Consider the following 9,402-nt stretch of genomic DNA (forward strand, 5'->3'; position numbering starts at 1 on the left):
ATAGTGTTTATTTATTGTGCTATTGTTTTAATTTATTGCATTGTACTCTATATTTTCACGCTATGTGTTATAATATGATTCTGTATGATTGTCATTACCTGATGAGTGAGTCAGACCTAAAACAAAACAAACCTTGAACTCCTTTAATTCATAGCAGGAGGACACAAGCAAAACAAGGAGACCTAACACAACTCAGATTTCCAACTGCGTCAGTAAACAAACGTAAAGAGATGTTTACTTTTATTTTAAATAAAGGCTCATTCGGGGGGGGGGGGCGGGCGGGTAGGGTTGAAGCTGAGAGTTTACAAGTGCAATAACACTTTTCAGGGCTGCACTGAATGGCTCTCATGCTTTTCATTTAGGTCTCACAACATCGCCGAGGCATATATTGAAATCCTTTAGGGCATCTCCTATCCTGCGTCACTGCTTTCATCAAGTATTTCGGGCAGGGGGGAAAGAGCTATTCAAGAATATTATAATACCCTCGCTTTTAGAAAATTAGGCACCACTGAAAATTCTTAGGAGCCCAAGGGGGGGAAAAAAAACCCAAATCTTCATAGCTTTCTTTAATTTTGGTGGGGGGGGGGGGGGGGGGGTTTGTCAAATCTTGCTCTGCTTTTGCCTTGCCAATCTTTTTCCCTCATCTCCAACCTCTCCCCCACTTCCTCCTTTATCCAGCCCAGCCGCCTCTATTCCTTGACCGAGGTGCTGTCACGTTCTGGCAGGCTGGCCCCAGGGAGCACCCCCCGCAGAAGCAGCACAGGGCTGGTCTTCTGCCTAACCAAGTCCCCTCCCCCGCAGATTGAGCCCTTGGGTTCTGGGGGGCCGGTAGGACATTACTCCTGGTGAACACCCTGGCTGGGAACCGGACACAGGTACTGGGTTTGAACCAAGGACAAGGGAAAAGCCTGCGAAATAGACAAGGGACTGATGGACTGGGCTGGGCAAGGACCGGACAAGGGCAGAACTGAACGACTAGACAGGCAACAGGAAATGTGAAAGTCCAACAGGGCATGAGAGTGGGCAAGGTAATCCTAGTAGGCTCAGAGACCGCAAGGCGGGATAGGTAGGCCTAGAAGACTACTGAGCAAAGTAGGAGAGCCTAGAAGGCCAAAGAAAAAGGCAAGGAATTGTGGAAGGCTATAGAGCAAAACAGGGAGCCAAGGTAGGCTAGAACACAGCAGGAGGCCAAAAAAAAGAGGCCTCAGAGCATGGCAGGAAGCCAAGGTAAGCTATAGAACAAGGCAAAAAGAGGATGCCCAGGTAGGCCACAAGACCTGGCCAGGTCAAAGAGCCGAGGTGACTCCATGAAGAAGCACTGAGACACTGAACAGGCTGGATTAAGCAGGACTGGGGCCGAGGCATCAGGAAGGGATAACTTGCCCAGCTGAGAGTGGTACTCACCAAGTACTCCTGCTGGTTGGGAGGCTGAAGTGCAGGCAAAACCGTGACAGATGCTGGAGTGCCCAGGCTTTCTCCAGCAGAATAATATCATTAATAAACATTTATAGGCATCATAGACTGACAGCATGCTTTGCCACTTCATTGCTCATGTTTAGATTTCAAGACGGCAATAAAGAATGGTGAATGATTAGCTTTTAAAGGAAACTGTATATGTCACATCCTTTATGGTACTTCACAAGCATGAACTGCAAATAATATGCACTTCATATTGATCTTATAATGTTTATTTTAAGGTTTCTTTATTTGAAATATTTTAGTTACACACCAGCAACTCTCCTGAACTCCTAGGAGCAGTCTTGTCCAGGGCAGTGTCACATATATCTTGGATCTGACTGGTTCATAATGGATATGACAATGTCACAAAAACATGGGCTCTGTATGACCAGGTCCTGTTCCATGAGAGATAGTTTCTGACAATTCTGAACATTTATTTATTTTATTTAAGATTTTTATATTCCGGCATTAGTGTGCAAACATCATACCGGTTTACATTACAACTGAAAGATTGAAAAGTACAATGAACAGGGGAGGGGGTGGGGAGTATAAATAAATTACAGAAATACAGTAGTACAGAAAGTGCAAAAAAACAGTAGCAGTAAAAGTTAAAACAATAAAGCTAAATGCAAAGGTGAACTTATATACAAGGGCATAAGAAAGAAATTTGAAGCACGGGTCCTATAAGGATTATGGGATGATTTCTAATCTTAATGAAGGAAACTTTATTAGCTGTGTATGAGAGCGTAAGTTAAGGGGGGGGAGGACTACGAATGCGGATTATTCTGGGAAAGCTTGTCGGAAGAGCCAGGTCTTTAGTTTCTTTCGGAATTTAGAGTAGCATGGTTTGAGTCTGAGTACAGTCGGGAGGGAGTTCCATTGTTTGGGGCCGGCTATGGAAATTGCGCGATTTCTTGTGGTGGAGAGGTGAGCTCTTTAAGGGGGGGGTACTGTTAGAGTTCCTTTGTTTACAGACCTGGTGGGTCGCTCCGAGCATGTGAGGCAGAAGGGCTCGTCAAGCCAGTTGGAGTTGTAGGAGTAAATCGATTTGTGAATTATGGATAGGGTTTTAAAGAGAATGCGGGATGCTACGGGGAGCCAGTGGAGGTCTTTGAGAATGGGAGTAATGTGATCGGATTTCCGTGTGTTTGTGATGACCCTGGCAACAGCATTTTGGAACATTTGTAAGGGTTTGATGGTGGATGAGAGTAGTCCAAAGAAGAGGGTATTGCAGTAGTCGAGCTTTGAGGATAGGGTAGCTTGGATAACAGTCCGGAAGTCATGATAGTGGAGGAGGGGTCTAAGTTTCTTTAGGACATTGAGCTTGTAAAAGCCCTCTTTGAGGATGGAACTGATATATTTTTTTAGATTCAGTTGTTGGTCTAGTACTACCCCAAGGTCTCTTATACAGGGTTGAGAAGATATGGTGTTGAAGGCTGGGTCATTGGAGATCCTGGGTTTGGGGAGTTGGTGTTGGGACAGAAGGAGCAGTTCCGTTTTGGATGTGTTTAGTGCAAGGTGGATGTTTGTGAGGAAGTCATTTATGGATGCGAGACATGTGTTCCCCTAGGCCAGGGCGTCAGTTAGGGAGTTATGAATGGGGATGAGGATTTGAACGTCATCAGAGTAGGGGAAGAATTTGAGGCCAAGGTCTGTTAGGAGCTGACAGAGGGGGGTGAGGTAAATGTTGAATAAGGTAGAGGAGAGGGAGGAACCTTGCGGGACGCCTTGGGACATAGAGTAGAGTGTGGATTTGGCATTTCCTATTTTGACTGCGAACTTCCTATTGGCTAGGTAAGATTTAAACCATAGCAGAGCTAGGCCAGAGATGCCTATTTCAGCCAGCCGGGTGAGGAGGCGGTTGTGATGGATGGTGTCAAAGGCAGCTGAGATGTCGAGTAGGGCAAGGAGGTAGCAGTTACCCTGTTCCATGCCTCTGAGTATGTGATCCGAAAGGGAGAGTAGGAGCGTTTCGGAGTTGAGGTATTTATGGAAACCAAATTGGGCAGGGTGCAGTATTTTGTGTTCAAGGTATTCTGTGAGCTGGATGTTCACTATTTTTTCCATAATCTTAGAGATGAAGGGAAGGTTAGAAATTGGGTGGAAACTGGAGGGGTCTTTAGGGTCTAGCGAGGGTTTTTTGAGGAGTGGTTTAACAATAGCTTGTTTGAGGACATCTGGGACGGAGCCTGAAGAGAGGGAGGAGTTAATAATGTCTGCAATAGGAGTGGTTTAACAATAGCTTGGTTTTCCTGATCTATTTAGGGCCCTTGAGAACTCCCTGGGCTAGTGGTTAGAATAAGGATAGGCAACGCTAGTACTATAGTGCCACAAAGAGGCCTAGCTTTCAGGATATCTACACTGAATAAGCATGAGATATTTCCATACAATGCACGCAACTATACTGTACCTCATGCATACTTATTATGGATATCATGAAAACCAGATTTGTTTGTGGCACTCCAAGACCAGAATTACGTGCCCCTGGGTTAGGATAATGGACTGGGAACTAGGTGACCTGAGTTCAAATTCAGTTTCTGCCACTGACACCTGCGATCTTGGGCAAGTCACTTTATCTCCCATTGCATTAGGTACACATTTAAGGCCAAATTTTAAAACAGCCGTGCACATAAAAACCGGCACTTAAGCGCATGGCCGGGCCCTGCACGAGTTGCGCACATTTTCAAAAGGGCCCGGCCATGCAGGGCGGGACGTAAGTTGCTGGGAAGGGTTTAGGGGTGGGGAGGAGAGGAGAGGGAATTTAGGTAGGGAAGTTTGCCATGCGTAATTTACTAAATTCCACCCGCCCGCCCGGATTTTAAAATCTGATGCGCATGTGCAAGTGATTCATGGATTTTATAACATGTGCGCACCGGCGCGTGCATGTCATAAAATCAGCGTTCCATATGCGCGTGCCAGGAACCGCGCACACATGGACGCGCATGTTTTAAATTCTACCTCTTAGACTGCAAGTTTAACCTCAAAATATATTTTTATCCTAAGAAGTAACTAAGAACTGATGCGTTTAAATTGTATTTTGTATCTGGTGGAGGAGCGGGACCTAAGAATCATAAATTGATATGGGACTTCACTAGCCTAACAGTTGAAGGGGCCAGGGAAATAAAATGGTCTCGGGGAGAATATAGCTGGGGAAGAAAGGGCGATTTTAACCGTGAAGAGAGACTGCAAAATTCCTGGCACTGGATTTAGCTGCTTTGGCTTCTCTTCTCCCTGTATCTGCTATATTATGGCCAGAGGGGACAGATGTGGACCTGGTCAGCTAAGAAATAAATGACCTCATGACTATTAAACAGCATCCCCTTTGACTATACAAGGGGCAGAACACTGGTGTAAACACCAGAGGCTTTATCTTCAACAAGTTTTTCGTACATTCTGAGCCACAAAAAAAAAAAAAGAAAATAGAATCAAGAGTAGAAAATCAGAAGCAAGGAGCTGTTTAATACAAGAAATCTGCAGTAAACAACAAGGAAGTAAATTAATTTTTCAGATTAACTCTGATGTCTGAAAAAAAAAAAAAAAGCAGCAGTAGTCTTTTGACGGCTGTGGTACCTTCCAGTGGACCAAGCCAAAAAAAAAAAAAAAAAAGAAAAAATGCTGGAGAGATTTCATCTGACGATGGGACTGAGAGATTCAGGTACCTTTCGTTATCTTTTCACCTGCTCCTATCATGGATATCGCAGCCTATCGGCTCCAGTTTTCTCCAGGTGTCGGTGATGAGGTGCGCGCCACTCATAGACGCCAACTTTTAAAAAACCACTGGGGTAATAAACAATATAAATTACCCCTCCCTGGGCTTACTCAGTGTAGGGATGAGGAATTAGGGGAGCGCTCGCCCCGGGTCACCCGAACAGCTCGATCCAGTCCCACGTTAGCCCCCCCCCCCCCATCATACATGGCCCATATGGATGCGGTTTTTGCCAGCCCTTTCCCGAAGGGCATCAGAACTACAAGTCCCTGCGTGCCCTGAGGCAGGGCCAGGATCGCACCCGGCCTGCTGCGGGTGGGTCCAGTACATGCAGCGCGCAACAGCCGGGACGCCCCGCACTTACCTCCCTCTCCAGCTCCCCATTTTCCAGCAGGTGGTAGGTCCGGGACAGGCGTAAATCGGAGAGTTTCTGGAATAGCCTGGGCACCCGCTTTTGGCCCATGCTAGCCGGGGTGGCGAGCTGCTGCTGCTGCTGACTGGCCGTGCCACCTGTTCCGGGCAGCGGCGGGGGCTCGGCTCCGGCCCCCTCCGGCCCGATGGGCGGGGCACACCTGGCGCCGGCAGGTGAGGCCCCGCCCAGCAGCCACCTGGGCTTGGCCACGGCCACGCCCTCGTACTGCATGCTGCCCGCCCACCCGCTGCCGGCTCAGGGAAGGCGGATGCCTCGCCTCGCGCGGGAGCCCGCGCTCACCCTCCCCCGCTCCGTGCACCGAGGTGTAGGGAGGGGGGGGCCGAGCACCGTCTGCCCGCCCACCGTCTGCCTCTGCGGCTCCGGCGGGGGGGGGGAAGAAAGGAGCCGCTCCCCCGCCCGCCGCAGCCCTGCAGCAACGTCTGGCTCAGGCGCGCGTGCCTGCGCGGGCAAGAGGAGAGGTCTGCGCACGCGCGCGCACCCCTGGACCGCGGCTTGCAGTAGTACCGATGCGCGTGCTCTGTAAAGGATGAGGGTACCCGGAGCAGGGGAGGAGGTCTGCGCGCACGCGTGCTCCGGGTAGAAGCCCCCGCCCCCCGATCGAAGGAGCGCGCAGCCGTGGATCGATCAGACTGCGCGCGCACCGGGAAAGCCAGTGGGTGGGCAGCCCTGCGCGCGCGCGTTCCAGCCCTGGTAGGAGCCAGAGAGGAATAACGTGGTTTACGCGTGGGTCCCCCCCCTCCCTCCTTTACTATTAGTCTCCGGTGTCCTTGGAAGAGGGCCTTAAAAATAGGTTCCTCCCCCCTCCCATGTAAGCCGTATTATTAAAGGGGAAAAAAACCCCAGATGTCTCCTATTATAGGCATTTAGGCACTGCTTTTTTCTCCAGAAGTAGAGGCCAGAGACATTTGCATTTCTTTCCGGGTTTTCTTTCTGTCCGCAGTGAAAAAGAAGATTGCGGGGGGGCTGCAAGTCTTTGTACTCTGATTTTTTATTTTTTTTTTAACAGATGTTAGCAGCACTTTTCCCATCATTTCAGTGCATCTGGCAAAAATTTCCTGTAGAAATGGAATAAACCTTCATGTTCCCCCCCCCCCTTTTTTTTTTTTTTACCTGTAGAGAAATTTGGGCGGTTCTGAAACAACTAAGGCTTTGGACCTTGTTTTCAGAGCAGTTTCACAAGCAATTTAGCAAATACTGTATTTAAAAATATCGAAAAGGAAGCTGAACATGAATAGTCCAGAATACTAACACAGAAATTTAGCATAGCTCCTTTGATTTAAAAAAAATAGTTAATTATGTCCATATTCTTACACTTATTCTGTGAAAAAAAACAATACCAAATAAAAGCATTAAGATATAATTCAGCCAAAATTCAATCAGATATCACCTTATTTGTTAACCATTATTTCTGAAAATTCAGTCAGCAACATTAAAGAAAACTGGTACTGGTAACATTTCTTACTCTATAGGGCAGTCAGCTATATGCTATCAAAATAATCCCTTCTCTCTCTCCCCCCCCCCCCCCAAAAAAAAAAGCCAGTTATGTAAGTATTGTTTAAAGATCTTTTTGCACACAGCTTCATCAGTATCTGCTTATAGGGGTGGAAAGGGAGGCAGAAAAGATTGATAGAAGGTGTGCACCAGCCCAAAGTCTGTATTTTTCAGTAAAAAACACATGCAAATAAAGATCAGCAAACATGTTGCTGATGATACGTTATCTGGCTAATCCAATATTCATTTGAGTGAATTAACATGTTAATCACATTACTTCACCAGGAGCCATTATATTTTGCAAATTGTTAGGGCACAAATCTGTGTTCAGGGCACAAAGATGACTTTAACACCAAATTAGGTTACATATGTTAGTAGGAAAGCAGAGGAACTGATAGTGCCTTAGATGTGCATATGAGCATGGCTGCCATGACAGTCGAGGAGTGGTCTAGTGATTACAGCAAATAGTTAAGAACCAGCAAAGCCGGTTTTCGGATCCTACCTCCCCCACTAACCATCCTTGTAACCTTGGGCAAGTCACTTTATCTACTACTACTTTTTTTTTTAATTATTTTATTTATGAATTTCAAATTACATAGCTCTATTCTTATGACAAGGAAAGGCTCAACAAGAAGAAAAACATTTCAAATTAAAAATAATAAAGAAAATACATACCCATAGTCCACAGATAATAAAGGAGAGTGGAAATTTAGTCATCTTGAGAGTATGAAAGCATAAGGACAATTTAAAAAGAAGAAAAAAGCATTAACTTTCTATATAGTCATTGTATCTTATTTAAATTAAACCTCATCGTCAGGCACTACAATTGGAGATTTCTTCTGATCAAGAAAAAAAAGTAATTGGTCAGGAATAAATAATATCTATTACCAGCATATGTGTCAACACGCTTACACGGGCATCTAAGCAAAAAGTAGCACCCATAGACAAAACTTCCTGACACATAACATGAAACAGTTACTTACTATTTTTAAAGCACTACTAGACATACGCAGCTCTGTGCAGATACATTTATTTATTTATTTATCAAGTTTTATATACCGTCATTCGGTTTCGCCATCATAATGGTTTACAAAAATACAAAGGTTACAAGGTTAAGGAGGATAACAAGGGTTTCAAAAAGGTTCAAAATCTTGGATGGCATATAGAAAGTTGTTCAGTTTTTTACGTTTTAATTCTTTGTTATAACACATCGTTGTGTTGAGTTTCATTTTTCTTCAGGTTAGATTGGAGGGGGTTGGCGTTGTGTTGTTCATTGGGTGAGTTGGTATGCTTTGGTGAACATCCATGTTTTTAGATCTTTTTTGAAGGTTTTTAGGTTTTCTTGAGATCTGAGTTTCGTTGGGAGGGCGTTCCAGAGTTTTGGGCTACCTAGGGTTACAAGGTTAAGGAGGATAACAAGGGTTTCAAAAAGGTTCAAAATCTTGTTAACATAGGGATGGCATATAGAAAGTTGTTCAGTTTTTTACGTTTTAATTCTTTGTTATAATACATCGTTGTGTTGAGTTTCATTTTTCTTCAGGTTAGATTGGAGGGGGTTGGCGTTGTGTTGTTCATTGGGTGAGTTGGTATGCTTTCTTTTGGGTTGAGGTGAGTTGTTTGGAACGAGTAGATGGTGTCTTTAGGAGTCCTTTATTTGCTGATCTGAGGTTTCTGTTTGGGGTATGTAGTTTTATGGAGGAGCTTAGCCAGTTTTCATGTTTTTCATGTAGAATGGATAGTATTTTGTATTCAATCCTGAATTTTATTGGTAGCCAGTGTTAATGGTATCGAATTGGGTAGAATACAAGGAGCTAATCTCCCCACAGAAAATCATGAAGAAAATTGTCCTAGAATGCCATGGAGCAGAATGCATGCTTTAACTCGTACAGCTATTTGTTATGTGATCAGAACTGTGCGTGTGGCAAACAAGGGTGCCCCCGGCACTGCCGCACTCTAACGCGGCCTTACTGTATCGACCCGAAAGAAAATTAATCTAAACACTGGAGTTCCCCAAGCATCCGCTCTATCAGCGATGCTCTTCAACATCTATCTGCTTCCAATATGCCACTTCCTATCAAATCTCAATCTGACCCACTTCATCTATGCTGATGACATTCAAATATCAATCCCAATAAAAAAAATCACTAGAAGAAACATACAAATTAACAGCCACTTACCTAAGCAATAGAAATAATTATTATTTTTAGGTGTCCTTTCTGGCTGCTTTGTACATGCAAGTAGATGCTGTCTAATGTTCCCATTGGCCTCAGTCAACAAAAGGGAAAGCATGAACTTTAGAATCCTGAGGTCTATA

At 45.1% G+C, this 9,402-nt stretch overlaps 1 protein-coding gene across 1 annotated transcript in view; it reads right to left on the reverse strand.

Annotated features, from left to right (window-relative positions):
* Positions 1 to 6,280, reverse strand: part of ATP2C2 (ATPase secretory pathway Ca2+ transporting 2) — a 238,739-nt gene extending 232,459 nt beyond the window's left edge. The window contains exon 1 of the mRNA XM_029608098.1: positions 5,529 to 6,280. Coding sequence (XP_029463958.1) covers positions 5,529 to 5,807 — 279 coding nt within the window. The 5' untranslated portion in view covers positions 5,808 to 6,280. The remainder of the gene's footprint in view (positions 1 to 5,528) is intronic.
* Between the last annotated feature and the right edge of the window lie 3,122 nt (positions 6,281 to 9,402).

Source organism: Rhinatrema bivittatum, chromosome 7, assembly GCF_901001135.1.
Source record: "Rhinatrema bivittatum chromosome 7, aRhiBiv1.1, whole genome shotgun sequence".
Taxonomy (NCBI): Eukaryota; Metazoa; Chordata; class Amphibia; order Gymnophiona; family Rhinatrematidae; genus Rhinatrema; species Rhinatrema bivittatum.